Below are 20,504 nucleotides of genomic sequence, written 5' to 3'. Positions count from 1 at the left end.
ATTAAGATGGCTCTCTACACCGTGAAATATTTTCTAAAACCAGCAGAAAATTACTTGATTATGATAGATATCATAATGGATAAGAAATATTAAAGATTAATAGGCCAAAAAAAATGTGCAATTTTTGGATCAAATATTACATTTTAAAAAAATTAATTCAGTTAACATGAACAAAAGCTCCTGGCGGATTCGAACTCATGATCTGCGATTCAGAAGATCAATACCTTAACCACTGAGCTATGACGATATACAACCCAATCGAACGATATAAACAGTTTAACAAAATATTTAAAACATTTAAATCGCCATCTGGTGACGTAGTGTCTTAAAAAGTATAAGTGTAGGTGTAGTGAGCCACCTTAAATTTGAGCCGAAAATTCCAGACGGAAACGGCGATTTTCAGTTTTCGTAATAGCACTGGTTCTGACGTTTTCCTGGCTAGTTACATATCAAAATCCTTAAAAAAGCAAGAAAAACGTCAGATATTTCAGTATATGGCATTAGGTCACCTGAGTGACCTAAAAACGTTGAAGCTCGAACTCGAGATTTTTTCCCCTTTTTTCTGTTTTCTGAAACAACTAAACCTAATTAAAAAAGGACATTTGTTTAATTTGCCACTTCTTCGTGCGTTCTGTTTTTCCAAATTAAGTCGTTTTCGAGTCCCCATGTCAACGACGTACAATGAACACGTATTTTAAAATTTTTATTCTATTTCATGTAACACATTCATAACAATCAAATTCACACATTTAAACGGTGTTTTATTTACTTAAAAAAAGTAACATTTAATGTTCAAACCGACTAATTAGTATATTGAATACAGGATATTTACATTTTGGTTTTTTGAATGCTTTAATAATCAATTCAATAATTTACTTAAAATGATGAAAAGATATAGAAAACACTAAATTTTATATGATACATGTAAAAAGCAGCAAAAGCATTGTGTAAAAGGCACATAAAAGCGACAATATGTTTTATATATAAAAATAAGACTTTGTATAATTATGTTAACAAGTTTTATATTTGTTATTTATCCAAAAATCAACACAAGTACATGTATGTAAATATTTGTTACCGACGTGCACTGTTCACATAATCAATCTGTCTTGTTAGGAAAGTACGCTGAAATAAAGAAAAATAAAACAGAGTTTACATCTACATGTATTTCTTCAATGAATAATTTAAAATATAATTCCAGAAAAGATGGTTTAAAACAATTTTATTTCTTACTTACCATCCATTTTTATTTTCTAGCATATCTTTTTCGCCTATGATTCGAACCAAAAATTCTCCCTCGTGTCCTGAGGTGAGGCAGTATGGTACAACTACATAGCAACCGTCGTCAAGAGATTGCCTCGTTTTGATTTCTCTCGCCTCAAACTTTGATTCTACGTTTGACACAAACTGAAGCTTTGATAACAGTTTCTTCTCGCCATGTTCTGCGTTCTTACACTGTTAATACAAAACGATAATAAACTTTCAATGAGATGAACAAATGAAGTCTCATGACAGACATGAATGCTAGCAATTAAATAGCAAAACTCTATTTAAGCAATGGAAAAGATTCTTCCTTCCAATTCATGTAAAAACATACATTATTTATATTGCATAACGCACTTGCAACATTTACACCATGACATACCCCCTTTTCTTGTTTTCTAGAGAAATAAACTCTTGATTGATTGATTGTCTTCTGTTTAACGTCCCGCGGAAATTTTTCACCAATATCTAGATGTTATCAGATGACTGTGACGGATATCAGGGACATTCATTTGTTAGTGTTCTTTATCGAGCTTATCTTTACTTAGGTTATACATGTAGCTCTCATCCAAAAGACCCATTGCTCCATTTATTTGCGCTAGCGCATGGAGTAATGGAATATCATCGTTCTTACTTACATTTGCCGCAACAGAAAATTGAACTCACAACTCCCTGCATATAGAACGAGCAATACCCTAACAATGCTTTAATCTTAATGATATGGGTCCCATAAATTGATGGAACTCAGTCGAAAAGCAACAGACAATCAGTGGTCTATATATTGGTGATATGTATACCCTGAACAGGCTAAATCCAAACTGCACCGGCATATTGTTGGAGTGTTCTATCCCGTGTCTGTAGTCTTGAAGCAGGGAAATCAGAATAAGATTCTTTTTTGGAGATCTAGATCGAGGCTGCTTCTGTTCGTCATCTTTCCTAACAAGCGTTATTGGGATTCTTGGACACTTGCTTAGCAAATCCAGATTAGACGGTTGAATGCCACTCGTGCTTTCTGTACAAGATATTCAATTAAGGAAAGAAAGGTAACTTTTGTAAAAGTGTAGCATTTCAAAGAAGTGTTAATTAACATCCAAAGTGTCTTTGCTTCAAGGATGAAAAGCAGCAACTTTAGATAATTTATTGATTGTATGGAAAATAATAATTAATGGGTTTTTTTTTTTTAAATAAAATGAAGCAGATACATGTTTATCTCTTTATACTCACTACACCAACATCCCCGCTGCTCTATAATCTGCTTCCAACCCCCTCGGGGTCTGAAAAAGTCTTTTCTTGTAGCGAGAAAGTTGCTCTGTGTCAGCTGGGATACCGAGCCCGAGGACCCGTACTTTGAGTCGGTTTCCCCGGACGACATCGGCGCGCTGTGCGGCCGTGAGATAATCACCGATATGTCTGACGTGCTATTCGAGCTCTCGAGTTCAAAAGAAACTCGGGTATTGATCGAATTATAAATCTCTTCATGTGGTAATGACTGGTGCTTTCGGGAAGTGTACATTTGGCATTTTAGTTGTCCTTCTGTTGTGTGATCGTAAGATATACACCCCGGGTATGATATATGGGTAATGTTATCTGACGTCACTGTGGCGTCGCCGGTACTTCGACGTCGGCATGTGTCCATTTTTACGGTAAGATTCGATTCTGTCACTTTAATTTCGTTGACTTTTTTCTTAACCTTTTCACTAACATAGCTTCTCATTTTGCCGTGATCTCTTGCTTTGAGGCTTGACGACCTACGTTCCGACATTCTCCTCTGAGAATGGAGAATATAAACAAGGTCGGGAACCTTTTCTGTCTTACATGTGTATGACCGCTCTAATCCGAACCCTTCCGGGTGGTATGGATCCGCCTCGCTACAAATAATTAGTCCGCCAAAATTACACTGAAAATCGTTGAGCGTCATCCAGTATTCGTTGTCTTCTTTGTTCTTAAGCGGCGAATATTGCTCGAAAAAATCTTTGCTGATATCTGCCCATGAGGTTGTGTCACTGAAATAAAATCTTAGAGTTCGTATTAAATCAGATATCATATACATGTAAAAAACACTGTAATATATAATTTATTACGAACTGAGAATGTATTTTATATTTTTTGGTGACTTAAACGTAGCATTATAGTTTTTTTTTAAATAATCTAAACAAATAAAATTAAATAAAAACAAACCAACCAATAAAAGTGAATAGTAATATGCCACCTTATACATTTTTGGTACAAGTATAATCTCTCTCTCTCTCTCTCTCTCTCTCTCTCTCTCTCTCTCTCTCTCTCTCTCTCTCTCACCTGTTTGAGAACTTCCCATTCCATCTAGGTTCATTAGGAAAGAAACACCTCAGCCTCACAACCTCAACTTCCCTTCCGTCTACCAATGGAAACTGGGGAATAAAAATATCTTATCTAACTTATTGTATTTTTCACGTAATTTTAAGTTGAATGCAGTGAAAAATTGTTTCGTTTTCTACATAGTTCTCAATTCTCTTATAGCCATAAGTTATGGTAAACGTTAGCTGCAAATTGGCTAAGGCTATTGGATATTTAAAATAAATAAATAGATAAATAAATAAATAAATAAATAAATAAATAAATAAATAAATAAATAAATCAGAGAAAACTTGAACAAAAATGAAATTACTGCAATAAAGTCAGTCTGGCCTTGAAATTAAATTTCCAAAAAATCAATGCATTGCCCGGTATATACATGTATCATAATGTGAAACATGCCAAGAACACAGCTAAAAATTTAATTTTCTCCAAAAAAAAAAATGTATTTCGAAAAAGAAATATTTTTTTTACAAGGTATCATTAAAATAAAATTTGGACATGATATTTAAAATATGTTACATATAATAAGGAAGATACAACGACACAAGGCCATCTCATTTTTTTTATATAGAAAATTGAAATTAAATCATGACATAAAAAATATGCAGGTTGCTTAATTTCAAAATTCAAAAATAACCTTAGACACAGCCGTAACGATGTGCAGATATCTGATATTGTCTGAATCACTGGCTAGATCTTCTTTCTATAAAAGAAATTGGCAAACTTTTTGTCAAGGAGAGTCTTTTAAATAAGTGATACATGGAAAAAAGAAACGATGATCAAATATTTCATTCCAACAAAACTACTCCATTTATCCATGTAGTACATGTCACAAGGAATCTGAGCTTTTTGATTACAGACCCCTTCAAAGTTGAATCCGGACCAGGTCAGCCTTTTCTCGTTTCGCCAGCAGACGACTAAGGACCGATTGACAACAGACGTGTACAAGGTGTAGAAGAACTGCTCCGGGGGGTTAACGTCGGGGGTGAAGTATTCACAGATGGCACCAGTAAGGTCGGTCAGGGCGTCCAATATATCGCCGTATTCTATCGTCTCGTATGCTTTATTGAATCTGTGGGACCAGAGCATAAAATTAATGTAAAACAATAAAGATTTGCACATATAATGAAATTATGTGTACTGTTATTTGGTAAATAAAACGTTCACAGCTTTCAACAACATTCCTCATATCAATACTTAGACTGAATTGTTTGAATATGTTTATTCCTGACATCATGCTCAAATGTCACTCACAAATTGAACGTAAACAAGGAATACTGATGAAGAAATACTTATATTTTTCGGTGCAATTTTGTATTTAATCGTTAATTCATCAAATACTGCAAAACGAGGATATATTCTCAGTTGCGAGAACATCTTTGAATTGAGTTGAGTTTTGAGTTGAGTAATTTTCAATAATTGTTGGTCACTGCAGGATTTTGACTTGTCTTGATTTGAATAGTTACAACAAAAAAAAAATCTTTAGCAATCAAGAAGTACTACCGTATATATATATATATTTTTTAAATTTTTTCATATTTTTATAATGTATATAGACAGACAGTCAGACAGAACACCACTTTCTCACAGACTCTCACACACAGCAAGTTGGTACAATATACTGGTATACACCTACATATATAGATACACACAGTACAAATTATCTCAAGAAAAAGAAGATTAACAGCTACATCATCATTGGCGTGTTAATTAAATATTTACACAGGAAAGAAACAACTCCATATTGACCATCTCTTTGTAAAGTCTTCAGTAGTAAATAGTTTCATTTCAATATTGTAGGAGGTTTGTAAGTAGGACATTAACATTTCAAAACATATCTTTGTGTCTTTTCTCGACCTTTGCAAAATATATTTTTTTTACCAATATAATAATCAAATTAACTACATGATCCATATCTGGATTACCTAATAGTACACTCTGGATATCAAATGTTATTCTCTTGCAAGATATATCAAATAGATAGTCTGACAAATTTGTCCAAAGACTCAAGATTAGTGGACATTGGAAGAACTAGACACGATCTCGTTGCGAGCAACGAGGAGGTCTTCCGTCCGATTTTTCTAAGAGATATGACATCGTCGACTTTGATTATCGACAACAAAATAAATATGGAAAAAAAGATAGAAAAGATAAAACTTGGTTACGTCTGGCCCCTTAAAAAACCCTAATTAGGTAACGCAAGAGAAAATCATTATATTGACAGGATAAAAAAGCATATCTTACCTAATTCAGCTTAAATAGCCTTTGACAAAATAGCACTAAGTAAAGGGCTATAGATAAAAGACCTTAAAGTCCTTATATCCCCTTATTTAATGGCCCAGTCCATTTTTCTTGAAAAAAAATCAGAAGTCATTTAATTCTGAACAAATTTTGTCAGCAAGTGTTTAGAAATTCGTTACCGTTTTTGAGATATATGAGAAAGAAGGTTTTAGGGGCCGATCCCTTATCTCCTTACAAGTGCCGTTTAACGAAATTTTGAAGGTTGCATATTGTTGAAAACATCATGTTGAACAACTTTTCTTCTGTACTGCATTTCAAAATATTTGTCCTTTCTGAGATTTTGGTGATCAGAATTTGGACTTGTTGCCCCTAAAAACCCCTAATTACTTAACACATGATAAACTCATTGCCTTTCTTCGATACATAACCTTAAGAGTAACGTATTTGCTTCTATAACGTATCACAAAATATCCAGGACAGGACTATAGATAAAAGACTTTAGAGCCCTCTGGACCCCTAATTTTAGGGGCCAGCCCCTTTTTCTTGATATAAAATAAAAGGGCTTTTAATTCTGAACACATTTTGTTCAACAAATGTTTAGAAATTTGTTACCGTTTTTGAAATATATGAGAAAGAAGGTTTTAGGGGCCGATCCCTTATCTCTTTATAGGGGCCGTTTAACGAAATTTTGAAGGTTGCATATTGTTGAAAACATCATGTTGAACAACTTTCCTTCTGTACTGCATTTCAAAATATTTTTCCTTTCTGAGATATGGGTGATCAAAATTCTGGACTGTTGGCCCCTAAAAACCCTTAATTACGTAACACATGATAAAAGCATTGCATTGCTTAGATACATAACTGTGAGATAAACATATTTCCTTCTATAACATTTCACAAAATATCCCTCAGTAAAGGGATACAGATTAAAGACTTTAGAGCCCCTTGGTCCCCTAATTTTAAGGGCCAGCCCCTTTTTCTTGTTTTCAATTGAAAGGTCCTGTTAAAATAAACTTTTTTTGCAATACATGTTTTAACAAAATATTTTTCAGAAAAGAGATAAACACAGAAAATCTAGAAAAAATACGATGTTTTTTTAAACTTAATTTTCAGATCCAGGCGAGCTTCAACACCTTTTTAGTCAGACAAATTTGATTGACATCATACATATCTACAATCTTTTGTCTACAATCCCTGAAAATTTTAATTCAATATCTTTTATAGTTTAGGAGTAGTTGCATGGACAAACTAAGCCTCCAAAATCGCTATCACGTTAAAATATCGGAAACGGAAATGACGTCATTAATATAAAAAATTTCCAATAAGGTTCAGATCAATATCTATCAGATCTAAAAGTTTCAATAAAATCGGCTGAGCCATTTCCGAGAACTTGCGCGGACAAAATTTGTAAGAAAAAAAAAGAAAAATAACTAGACACTATCTCGTTGCGAGCAACGAGGAGGTCTTCCGTGCGATTTTTTGAAGGTTATATGACCTTGACTTTGATATTTGACCCTTTATCTCCTTATCGGGGCAACAATAAAAAAAATTGATGGTTGAATTTTGTTAGAAACATCATTCTCAGCATTTTATTCTATATTGATTTTCAAAATGATGCTTTTTAAAATATTTGTTCTGTTTGAGGTATGTTATCAACGTTTTGTACTTATGGCCCCTTAAAACCCATTAAAAACCCCTTAATACGGAGCACATGATAAAATAATTATAATATATTGTTAAATAAATGTGAGATGAATATATTGCTTCCTAAACATATAACAAAATATTTTTCAGTAAAGTGCTATGGAAGAAAGACTTTAGAGCCCTTTTGGTCCCTAAATTGAAGGGCCAGCCCCTTTTTCTTGGTATCATACGAAAGTTCTTTTGATATTAAACATATTTTGTTCAACAAGTGTTTAGAAATTCTTTGCCGTTTTTGAGCTATCTGGGATAGGACGTTTTAGGAGCCGACCCCTAATCTCCTTATTGGGGCCAGATAACGAAACTTTTATGATTGAATATTGTTTAAAACATCATTCTAAGCATCTTTTATTCTATATTGCTTTTCAAAATATTTGTCCTTTTTGAGATATATTCGATCGAAGTTTTGGACTTCTGGCCCCTTAAAACCCCTAATTACGTAACGCAGAATAAAATTTTTATAATGTATAGTTTTTTTAGTGAAAGATGAACATTTTTGCTTCTTAAACATATTACAAAATATTTCTCAGTAAAGGGCTATGAAAGAAAGACTTTAGAGCCCTTTTGGTCCCTAAATTGAAGGGCCAGCCCCTTTTTCTAGGCATCATACAAAAGTTCTTTTGATATTAAACATATTTTGTTCAACAAGTGTTTAGAAATTCTTTGCCGTTTTTGAGCTATCTGGGATAGGACGTTTTAGGGGCCGACCCCTAATCTCCTTATTGGGGCCAGATAACGAAATTTTTATGATTGAATATTGTTTAAAACATCATTCTAAGCATCTTTTATTCTATATTGCTTTTCAAAATATTTGTCCTTTTTGAGATATATTCGATCGAAGTTTTGGACTTCTGGCCCCTTAAAACCCCTAATTACGTAACGCAGAATAAAATTTTTATAATGTATAGTTTTTTTAGTGAAAGATAAACATTTTTGCTTCTTTAACATATTAGAAAATATTTCTCAGTAAAGGGCTATGGAAGAAAGACTTTAGAGCCCTTTTGGCCCCTAAATTGAGGGACCAGCCCCTTTTTTTGTTATCAAACGAAAGCTCTTGTAAATATAAATTTTATTTGCTCTATATGTTATAGTAAAATATTTTCAGGAAAGGAGATAAAGAACGAAAACCATTAAAAATTACGTCGTTTTGTCAAACTCGATTTTCGGGTCCGGGCGAGCTTCGACGCCTTTAAAGCCAGACAACCATAAATGCCTTTAAACACACCTACAATCTTTTGTCTACAATCCCTGAAAATTTAAATTCAATATCTTTTTTCGTTTAGGAGGAGATAGCAGGACAAAATGACCCTCTAAAAATCACAAAAACGTCAATATCTCCCGAACGGAAATGACGTCATTAAAATAAAAAATTATATATAAGGTTTTTATCAATATCTACAAGATCTGAAATTTTCACGAAAATCGGTCAAGCCGTTTTCAAGAAATCGCTTGTACAAAAAAGCGTAAGAAAAAAAAAATAATAAAAGGGAAAAAGAAACAAAGCAATAACAATAAGGTCTTCCGTTGGAAACGGAAGACCTTAATAATAGGGAAAAAGAAACAAAGCAAAAACAATAAGGTCTTCCGTTGGAAACGGAAGACCTTAATAAATGCTTAAAAGTTTCAGGTTCCAACATACAAATTGCACATAAGTTATGGTTTTTTAGCTAAGATAGATACAAAAATTAATGTATACCTTAAAATCTATGAATTATTCTGTAATTAAACCATAACACTATGATAACAGTTCTGTATCTTTTGTGATTAACTTAGAGTTGCGATATATGTAGCTCCAAATAAAAATCTGGTTCAAGATTTAAGTCAGTAGCCCACTTAGATTCACATATTGACCTATGCTGTAGTTTTGGAATAAAAAAGTCATATAATGTTCTTGAGCCTTTTTTATCTTTACACAAAATATTTAATAGATTCTAACTGGTGTGGTTTCACTACTAATTCATGTGAAAATTGCATAATACTGGGCCAGGAGCATAGATTAGCCTTTTTTAAGCCTTCATATTTAGTAAATGGTAGCTTAACTATATACTCATGGGTTATTTGTTCATAACTAATAAAATTTCCCTGCTTATCCAGCAGATCATATAAAATATAAAAACCCTTTTCATATAAAGCCTTGTAAAAAATAAAATTATTTTGCTCACTGATCTTCTTGTTAAACCAAAAGGTTCTAATAAGATATCATGTTCACATTTTGGCTCTATAGAATCCAAGAATTCAGCAAAGTAAGATAGAGTTTCTTTCCAAAATAGATTTGATGTTGAATTAGCTTTTTGTTTAGAATACTGTGATCCAAATTGTATGAGATGAGCAGTACTTCCGTATATAATAAAGTTGACTTGTATTAATTATAAATCATTACATTTGAGCTTATTAACACAATATCATAAACCATGATCTATGTCAATAGCTTCGTGATGGAAAATGTGGAAATTAAGACCAATATCAATTATTTTCTATAGGTGTAAAATAATATTTCATCTGACAGAATATCTCCTGGTAATGAAAATAGCTCCAGTTTCACTTCATATAAATGAGTTGTTTATTGTTAATATGTATAGTTCCTGAAAGCATTTATTCGGGGTTTTTAGCATCATGGTTTTGTTGCTAGCTTCTCGTCAAAGTTCGAAATGCGATTTTCTGTTCATGTATATCAATAAAGTACATAAAATGTGTCCTCAATTGTCGCTCGTCAGATCCTTTTCCTATGACATGGGTGGGGGTGGGTTAGGGGGATGACCCCCTAAAACTTTTTCTCGCAGCAGGATTTTTCTTACATTTAAAAAATTGAATGATCATGTAGCTGTCCCATACTTTATTGGGAGCATGTAATACATGGAAGTAAAATAGAAATGAACACTGAAATTTAAGGTAAAGGAATACCCCTCCCCCCCCCCCCCCGATCTTTGTAAAGGACAGGGGCGTACAAGGCGTTACATATCCCCCACTTAAAGCAGTAAAAAAGAACTTGTTCGATTGTTCATAAAAAGCGTTTTCTTTGCATGTATACATTGTTTTTACTATAAATTTTCACGATGCATGTTAATAACGTGTTTTCATTCTAAAAACACACGAAGTATAAGTTTCCAAATTAAGCCACACGAAGTTTTGAGCCGAAATCTTGACCATTAACAGTGATAAATTGCAATATTTTGGTTGAATGGGTCTAGACTCCATCATAAGACTACATGTATTTTTATTAAAAGGATAAGTTTTCATTCTTTTTTATCCTTACTAGTAATTCATTAAAGTGGAGTCTAGACCCATTATGGGTCAAAATTCATATTTTTTACATAACTTCAAAAATTTATTTATAATTGTCAAACTTTAAAAGTTATTCACACTGATCTGTATGTGTCAACGTAGCTCAGTGTGATAGGTGGAGGACTTAAAACAGTATCTCCTGGCTGAGAGGGTGTTCGAATCATGGGAGATCTCGTTTTTTAAATTCTGTGCATTTGTTTTCTTTTAGATAAGGCATTGTTTTTCGAAAATTTTATGTAATAGATATAAAATTATTTTAGAAAAATTTTAGACTCTCCAGATAACGACAAAAAATACATAGTTTTATTGCCCAATCAAATAACGTCTAGTAAACAATAGCACACTTGAAGATTGTTTGAGATCACGTTGAAATGTAAAAAAATAATCATACAAATGAAAATAATAAAAGTATTGTTAATGGCCAGATGATCCAGTTCTATATCATAAATGTACTGATGCACACCCTCAAATGTAAGATTTCTTTATAGGAGATTTACAAGAGTCGTTTAAATATCCTAGGTGCGGGGGATTAGACAGGCATTGTACGCTCTTCTCCAAATTTGAGGATTATGGTTGTTTTGTTTTGTTTTTTTCTTGTCAAGATTTTTGGGATGAGGGTGGCCACCCACTTTCAAAAACGAGGATAACTGCCTGCTTTTTCTGCTGTTTTGTAGATATTATGTATATAAAAAAGCAATCCCCAGATTTTCCAATGCACCAAAGCTAATAAAACACATATTGCTATAGCATCAAAAGATGTTAAAATTTCATGAAAGTAGAGTCGCTCCTTATAAACGTGAAGTACTAGTATTGCCTGGACAACATTATATGATGCTTCTGTTTTATATTTTAAGTTGCACAACTGATTTTCATAAAATATATTTTCAATTCCAACAGGTAATGAATTAAACTTTAGACTCTTTAGTTATAAATATATTTCAACGTTTAAGAAAATTATGGTTTGTAAAGCACAGAGAAAAGCCCGATAAGTTGCAATGAATACGAATGAATAGAACTGACTTGGCGTACGCCTTTTCCAGCAGCGCTCCCCAGAACTCTGGGGGTTCCCCCAGTGCGTTACAGTACATAAGCTTGTCGTCCAGCACCGGGAGATGGTCGTCCACCGTGGTTTCCACCCACTGACCGAACCGCCAGATGTTGAACCGGAAGGCACCTGCAAGGCGCCCGTGAAATGTTGTCATGGTAACACATTAAAATTGTTGTATTAAAGAAATATATACAAAACTTATAGAGTTGATAACACAAACTTAAATATAATGTAAATCAATATGTAATTATGGAATTCACCCAAATAACACTCCCATCCTATAATTGACTTTTCAATTTTTTTTAAAGTATCTATAGCTAGACACATGTACATATACTATTAGAACGAAATATATTATTAGATGTAAAATCATATACATTGTAAATCCTGGTCATTTGGTCAACGTGCATCGAACTTTTCATTTATATACATATATTCTAGAAAGGAATAATATCTATACATAGAATGAAGGTTTTGGGGCTCGGGTTTCAACAAAGAAATTTGCAAGAACTGTGATGTTTGGCGTTTCTCAATCAATATACTCGGTTGTAACATGACCGTCTATGGCTGTTTTAAGCAGACACGGACTAAAAGCGAGTGAACATATATAATATCAACTAACAGCCAGCTGTACATAATTATTTTCAGAAATCAAAAACAAACCTTCGATAATTTTTAATTCTAAATGGATAAGATAAAACATGGTTTTGCGGACAACAATTACTAAAGACGTAATGAAACCCCATATGGCGTTCACATTATTTTTGCAATTACTGGTACATTTTGGATATCAAAAGATTTGCAATCGATCGTATTTCTTTAATGAAAAATAAACAAGTCTACACAGAATTACATGTAGGAACTACTGAAGCTGCCAGATTGTGTGCCTGTTAGAATATGGAGATGCGTGTCAAATAGCTTTATCAAACCTTTACACAATTTCAGCACTAAAACAAAATCCCATACCAATGTAGTCTTCCTCGAAGTTCTGTTCACATTTCCTGTACCCGGGAATGACTTTTTCCATGAAGCGGACAGCCAGAGATAGCACTTGAACTGCCGCCTGTATCCATCCTCTCTTTTTAAAGTGTTTCCATGGAAACGGTACATTCCAAACTCCACAAACGCCTGCAAAGGCTCCAGTTGGATATATTTCCTGCAAAACAAAAATTAGAAGAATTTAATTGTATTCCATTCATCAGATGTGTCGATTGTGTTATAAAAATTATAACATTTGTTTAGATTTAAAAGCCCTGTTATCATAATAGCAGTTCAGCTTCATTGCTGAGTAATTGTCATGTAAGCACCAGGCAGAAAGATTCGGCTCAGAATTGAGATAACAGATGGTTTTCAGCGTGTTACATGAATAGGTAACGATTGAATATCCAATCCCTTGTTTGACGATCTCTTCTGACTTGAACAAAAGGAGTGACTCCTTATGCAAAACAGCAAAAGTACTCACAAATAGAAAGTTACTGGTACTTGAAGAATTAGTGCAGCATTTTTATTTATTCTCACATTGGTTTAAGATAAGATAAGAATGCATATATAGGAATACATTGTCGGAACCACGGGTTTTCTTTCCTTAACACTGCTTTCAACGGATAGAAAACCCATGGGTTTCAACGATGACAGGAATATATAATACGCTTGAATTTTATTGTTTGAAACTGATGAAAGGAATTTACATACTAATGTAAGTATAATTGGTTTGAAAGATTCATGTTCGGAATTATAAATTGTCATAATTTCTATAAGAATGAAACATTGGCAATATTCTACCTCATTCCCCCAATAAAAAAAGAAAATAAATAGTTCAATTTAAAGGATCATAACCATAATCACAATTATAACCGTTTTAATCTAAGTGTATACTTTTATAACCTGATTGGGAACTTTGGGAGAAGTTGAGTTATAAAAATGTTATCGAATAAAAAATTTCATCAAACACGTACATTGTACATGCATTTGACATATTATACCTACTAGGGGTCTGGCGAATTTCGTCCTTTCGTATCTATCATCTCCTATGTACACGTATGTGAGTGACGAAAGATCCGGCGGAAACGACGGATCTATGAACAGTTCCGGTTTGCCGCGTTGACGTTTCACCAGTATCGTCTGCTTCAGTTTATCATAGTTTTGGTAAGGAACTTCGGTGTTGTGTCGATTGCCCGCCATGAATTTTGATAACGCCTGCTTAATAAAAACAAATCCGGTATCAAAGATGACAAATTTGAAAACTAATATTGTATTTCATCTGTGTACTTTCCTCCATATATAAATCGATACCTGAAATAGGATTATATATATAACGACTAGCAATAAGTGTGTTGCTATGTCTGCCCTTAGTGGTTTGTTTGAGCTCGAGGTTGCGATATACACAGTGGAGTTTTGATCCAATTTAATCTATCTTTCATATTGTACACGACTTTGGTCGTACTTCCGTGTGATAATTGATCATAAAATCGCAAAATGTACAAACGTAGTTTCAAGAATGAAACCAAATAATTCCTTGCTAAAGCCAGCATGTATTTTGTTCATCCACATACATGTAAAAACTGTTATTCTAAGATATAATTTCATCTAGAGAACAATGCTATCTTAAAAGATTTTAAAACTACGCTCAACGCATCATTTGCTTCAGAAGTATGCCTGCTATCGTAAGCTACTTGAACGTCGCGCATAAACTAATTACACTGAAATATATTGACTAATGATATACCAATGTTAATTGATGATTTATATGTTTTATAAGTAAAAGACGTCATGGTATCATATAATGAAAGTGAATCTCTCTGAATGGTTTTGAGTATAATGAATTGGTCCAATGTTCTGAATTCTGGCATTTGTGTTGTCGTTGAAAGGCACGTTTATAAGAAAACTTCAGTTTTACATCCGCTTTCTGACCGATGAGCAATTTATTTCACTATTTTTCATAATAATTCTTGTTTTTAACCAAACAATGAATAACGAAATTCTTTATTGTTTTATGTAAAAAAAAAAAAAAAAAAAATAAGCTCAAGTTATGAAGTTATGAAAATTTGCCATTGTTGATAGATTGAAATAATTCGATAGAAGAAATTCCCTTCACAAACGTTTGAAGGAGCCAATCGGAAAAGAACATAATTTATTCATAAGAACAAGGAAATGCAGCGAGTTGCCTTAAGGTCAGTAAGCGTCTATGAGCCTGTCAGCCATGAATTAGGTGAGGGATTTGTTGTATCCTTTTTAAGAGTAATAATGTGACTGCAATGTTGACCAGTATACATGTTTCTTTCAACTCTGTGAGACCACTCATGTACTTATAAAAATGCTTATTTTTAAATGCAGAACTACAATAAAAACTACCTGTATGCTAACTGTGATATCCTGGATAAATAAAACATATTAATATTATAGAATTTCGACGAGGGGAAACTACTTTAAATAATCATTTAAAAGTTGAGGGGGGAACACACACACCTCTTCCTCTTCCTTCTGACTGTCTATAACACCTCTCTCTCTCTCTCTCTCTCTCTCTCTCTCTCTCTCTCTCTCTCTCTCTCTCTCTCTCTCTCTCTCTCTCTCTCTCTCTCTCTCTCTCTCTCTCTCTCTCTCTCTCTCTCTCTCTCTCTCAATAGATTTAATTAACCATTTCATTGTTATGTAGCCGGATGGAGATGATGAACTCTTCTTTTTCCAAATTGAACTCTATGTATTATTTAAGATTGTTTGGATTTTTCTCGCGTGATTTAAGAATAGGTAAATTTCGCATTTGGTGTTGATTTAGTTGTACTCTTAAACTCTTAATTGATACGTCAAGAGTTCTTGCGTAATTTTCCAATATGGACAATATGGAGAGAATATCAAGATCTTATTTCTGTTTCCGTTGACGTCGATGTTATTGTTATGGAACTCTTAAAATCTTTGTTTTGTTGATAATGTTGACAAATACGCTCTTTGATTTACTGCATGAAGTAAAAACTCTCAGTGCGAAAATCTTGTCATTTGAAAACGAAAACAAATTACGTCTACATTGAACAAGCTCCTTCTGCAAATATACACACGCCGTTAATTAGATTTATCTCATAATTTCGACTGGGTTTTTTTTTTAAATAAAAATTTCAATTTTGAAAATATATCATTATATATGAAATGTTTATTAAGACGTCGGCAATAATTGATTATTACTACATGAAAGCGACTGAAGGAAAATAAAGTTAATACAAACACTTCGTTAACGAAACGTTGCATCTATAATGGTTAAAATCAAAAGTAACGAAAGTTAGCGGAATCTGTAAGAAAATGCCATACCTTCTAATAAGAACCATTTTAACAAGGCCTTGGACTTTCAGTAAGGAGTAGCTATCTATTTCTTGCGTCAAAACAAGTTAAAAATGACGCGGTTTCAAACGAAATATGCACCGATTGCGTAGTCTTCGCTCAAAAGCCAGACAAATCTTGTTGATTTCAGAGAGCCGTGGCTGAGTGGCTGACATTGAAATAGACAGGCCTACGTCACATTGCTGTTTAACATAACTACCCAATATCCAAGCTCTTGTTAAAATGGTTCTAATGCAGGCATTATGACTGTTCAGAAATCAAAAGGTCTGAAGACGACCTTAAATGCATGTTATTTCACCAAATAGTCCTTAGGCTGAAATCGTATGTTACAGTTTCTACATTACAAGCAAATGCATGAATGATGTACCAGATTAATCAAAGTGAATGTGTGAAATTACTAGAAAAACATGTGAAATTCATACACATTTCTATGTGAACTTGATTGAAGTTGTTTTTCAGTAGGTCACTTCTGGTTTAACGTGCGACAAAAAATCGTCAACTGTCGTGTTAAGGACGGGATTACTGACACACCAGATTAAGAGGGAAAAAATCACGCCATATATCTTTTTGGGATGATGGTCTGTATTTATCAGGAGCTAAGTGCAGTACTTTATATGGCCTTCATTAGTGTGGCATTGTGGGTAATCATTTGTGATGAGAACAATACATTAGCTAATGAAAAGTGCACCTATATATTTGGTTTATTTTTAAACATATCAAGCTAACCCATGAAACTAAAATATATACTTGTTTATATAAAATATCTCTTTCAAGAATGCGATTGAGGCGTTTCAGCGGATTGACTGCATTCCTGGCTGCGCTCTTGCTGACTGCCCATGACGTGCTTGCAGAAATTCCATCTCGCGTTCACTGCGTGTTTAATGCGTTGAATGCGTGCCCAAGACATTCTTGTGACGCAGTGACATTCCAAAGGACTCCAAGAGGTCGTTTCTACACGTACATGTACTGCATGCTAAGCAGAACGCAGACCCAAGGCGCGTAGTTTGTGCATGTGCTCAAAGTACGCTTCTGAGTGACCCTACCGCGTCAAATGAAGATGCCGCTGCGTTGCTGCGCCGCTGTAGGAGACTCTATATACTGCGCTCAATTTACAGTTTTGCATTTTTCATGGAGGCAACAGGACCTAAGAACGCAGCCCCCCTTGTGACAGGAGTTTAAGCTACAAACCGCGAAGAGGTGCGGCAGTGTATATGTAATATACAATAATTGTAGTAATTAATATAAGTTATTATAAATCTTTGATACTGGATGAAAATTTTCGCCCCTGTTTTATTTTCGCTTCTTTAACCTTGGTTGTTAGTGGATCAGTTTAAAATATATTTAACTGTATTAATTAAAAAACAGTGTTTATGTCTGATGAATTCAAGACGGGGCGAAATCTTGTGCAAATGTAGAAAGGCGAAAATCAAACATGGGCCGAAAATAACCCGGTAAATGGTAAAGCATTAACTCTTTTACTGGACTAAAAAAATACAATCAATTAATATATCAAGTCTCTTTTTTAATCAGATATAAAGCTAGTAAAATGAAGGCATGCATCTCCTACATTTCACAAAATATTATTCTGAATGACAAATTAGTTTTATCTCATCATTTCGTTATTTTTTGTTGTTGCCTGATTGCATAAGTTGCGTTGGGTTTTTGGCTGTCATTTAACATGTGGTAAGAGAATGATTTTATATCCGTAAAAATTGCGACATCGCTAGTTATAGCATTAAAGGCATTGTTATATAAAATGTTGTTCCAAGGCACACACGTCAAACTTATCGAATACCGTATGCAGTTGTACCATTACCATCACCCTCATGAAGATTTGTGTAAGAATCTAGACCCCCCCCCCCCCCCCACACTTTGAATTTCCATTGGATCTAGCAAATGCATGTTCAAAACGAATCAAAGGATTCTACCTTACAGCGTCGTAGAAATTGGCGGAGGAGGGGTCCATTTTTGTATTTGTTGTACCCATATATATGCCAACGAGAATATTTTCTGTATACCCATCAAAGATTTTGAATGCAGCTCTCGCCCATTTATAGGAAGCCTTTCTTAATTTTCACCCCCTTTATTTTGAGAGCGGTGCAATATTTGAAACGTTTGTAATGTGAACTTCAGTTATTAAATAAAGGGAAGCACAGTCATATCCGTTAATAAAGTTGTTTTGATCAATACCATTACGAAAATACCACCTTTTCGTCTGCATCTTCACTGCTAATTATCAGCTGGGTTGTAGTTTTGCTGCTAGCATTTAGATGTCACTGTATACAGGTATTCATTTAATGAGATCAGATATTTATCTACACCTATTTACATTGTACATACTGGCCTAACTGTAACAGACCAGACCAGTGTTTTGTAATATCTTTGGGGGGCGGGGATGATAATCGTTTTTAACGGTTGAGGGGGGGGGGGGGGTATAAATGCGATACATCATGCCTGCAATGATAGTAACCGTGTATTTATTTATTGAAATATATTTTAATTTTCCATGTAAATATTTGTCTTTTCAGGCACGTAGCATCGTTTTTGAAAGTGGGGGGGCCAGACCCATCCAAAAAATCTTGACAAGCAAAAAAGGGAAATTTAAAGTTTTCCAAAAATCTTCAAAATCCTAATCCGTGGGGGGGGGGGGGGGGGGGGGGGTAGACTCAACTATACTTCCAAAAAAAAATTCTTCCCTACCAAAATTTTTCCCTCCAAAATCATGAAATTCCTAATCCGTGTTAAAATCAGAATTTATTAAAAGGTTAAAATCACCATTTTAGAGCTGTTCAATGTTACAAAAAAATAATAATCAGGAAACAGAAGGAATAAATTAGATATCGCACTTTAGCACATGTTACTGAACTGTATTTTTTAAACCACATTGATAAATGTAGCGGAAATAATATCTCTTTTTCCACATATTTTTCAATATAATGATGGTATCCATGGCTATGAGCAGAGATAATTTCTAACGAAGAAAACCGAGAATACCAGTCTCCAGTATTCTGCATTAAGCCTCTCCCTATCACACTGATAACAATAGCGTTTATATAATATCGATTTAGATTTTACTTTGAAATTTATTGTTCTAATCACTTACCTTGACGTAAATATAACGAAGAGCGGAATAGATGAAAAGCGTCTTCCGAAATCTCTACGGAGGGGGGCAGTTGAAGGACAGCTTTATCATAGGTAACCCCCGGGGTGGACACGGAAAAAAAGAGACAAAACCTAAAAGATTTCTCCCCGTAAATCCACCGTTAAACTCGGAGCAGATCTGATGGCGCACTATTATCGCGTTCAAAGAATGGTTTTTCTCTCGCGACAGCTGTTCAGAGTTGGCTGCTAGATCAATATTTCACCTGTGCGACAGGTAGGGTAGGTGTAAGATCTAGTGTTCATAGTCTTGGTAATAGGCGTGTAATACAAGCGCTGGTCCCTGGTTTTTTTTTTTTCAAACACCTATGAATATATTCCTGGTATAATTTACACTTTGCCATATCAAATTCAGAAAACAGTAAGCTTAACTACAGCGTATTGATTTCTTCCTTCCAAATGTCTTTTTTTTCATATATATTTTTACGATGATTGCGATTTTCTTTTTTATTTTGTTGTGCTAAAAGAAAGGGTTGAAAGTCTAATATTGAATTACAAATTAAGCGAGAAACTTATTCAATACAAAACATATGTAAACAAGACGAGCTTTGTTTACAGAAAGAACAGTTTTAAACTATACGTGTATTTTGAATATTTTTTAAAGATTTTATCAAACCAAATGGACATACATCCTATCAGTAAACCTGTAATATGAGCGATTTTACAGACAAATTAAATTTATAAATGCTCCAAGTGTGCAAATTTGAGGGGGGGGGGGGCATACATATCAATGTACTTAAAAATGGTTGATCGTGTGTATAAATTAGTTTGATTAAGAAGTATTTCATTCATAATATATACATAAGTAGTAGTTAGTATATATACAGTGAATATGGATTTAAGAAGCCTAGGTATATTAGTTTTTAGTTTAATATTCCATCTGAGATCCAGGTACAGGTGTGTTTAAAAGTGTGACATAATTATGTAATGAACATCAATTAAGAATATTAAACATCGCAAATTCTTTTGTGAAATGTCATTGTTGTTTTTTATATCGTCTCGCATTAACTGAGCGATTTTCTTCATTTTTAAATAGGGAATTGGTAAAAAAAAAAATCAAGTCTAAATATCTTGCTGTATCTTTTTGAACTTGCTGCATTTAAAATTTGTACCAAACACTACAATTTCTTTTTTAGTATTTTGAGAATAT

General features: G+C 33.8%; 1 protein-coding gene across 2 annotated transcripts; it reads right to left on the bottom strand.

The window, feature by feature from the left end:
• Positions 1-763: 763 nt before the first annotated feature.
• LOC105344666 (calpain-13) lies at positions 764-19,560 on the bottom strand. Of its 2 annotated transcripts, none has more exons than XM_020073827.3 (11): positions 19,299-19,560; positions 13,856-14,068; positions 12,836-13,025; positions 11,842-11,995; positions 4,459-4,669; positions 4,235-4,300; positions 3,559-3,650; positions 2,488-3,266; positions 2,061-2,275; positions 1,238-1,455; positions 764-1,125 (listed from the first exon to the last, which is right to left on the bottom strand). In XM_020073827.3, the coding sequence occupies exons 2-11, from the start codon at positions 14,048-14,050 to the stop codon at positions 1,113-1,115; spliced, it is 2,133 nt and encodes a 710-aa protein (XP_019929386.3). In that variant the 5' UTR covers positions 14,051-14,068; positions 19,299-19,560; the 3' UTR covers positions 764-1,112. The 2 variants fall into 2 exon arrangements, with proteins under 2 accessions (XP_019929386.3, XP_034324913.2); XM_034469022.2 differs by having other exon boundaries at positions 765-1,125; positions 13,856-14,065.
• Positions 19,561-20,504: the final 944 nt, after the last annotated feature.

This window comes from Magallana gigas, chromosome 5 (assembly GCF_963853765.1).
Source record: "Magallana gigas chromosome 5, xbMagGiga1.1, whole genome shotgun sequence".
NCBI classification, from domain to species: Eukaryota; Metazoa; Mollusca; class Bivalvia; order Ostreida; family Ostreidae; genus Magallana; species Magallana gigas.
This window is presented reverse-complemented; position numbering and strand designations above follow the sequence as displayed.

Excerpts from the sequence above, each read along its gene's own strand:
- LOC105344666 (XM_020073827.3), bottom strand. The coding sequence starts at position 14,050 with ATGGCGGGCAATCGACACAACACCGAAGTTCCTTACCAAAACTATGAT. Across the intron at positions 3,651-4,234 it reads TCGTTACGGCTGTGTCTAAG|TTTCCATTGGTAGACGGAAG; the intron begins GTTATTTTTGAA and ends TTTATTCCCCAG. Across the intron at positions 2,276-2,487 it reads GCAGCGGGGATGTTGGTGTA|AAAGCACGAGTGGCATTCAA; the intron begins GTGAGTATAAAG and ends TATCTTGTACAG.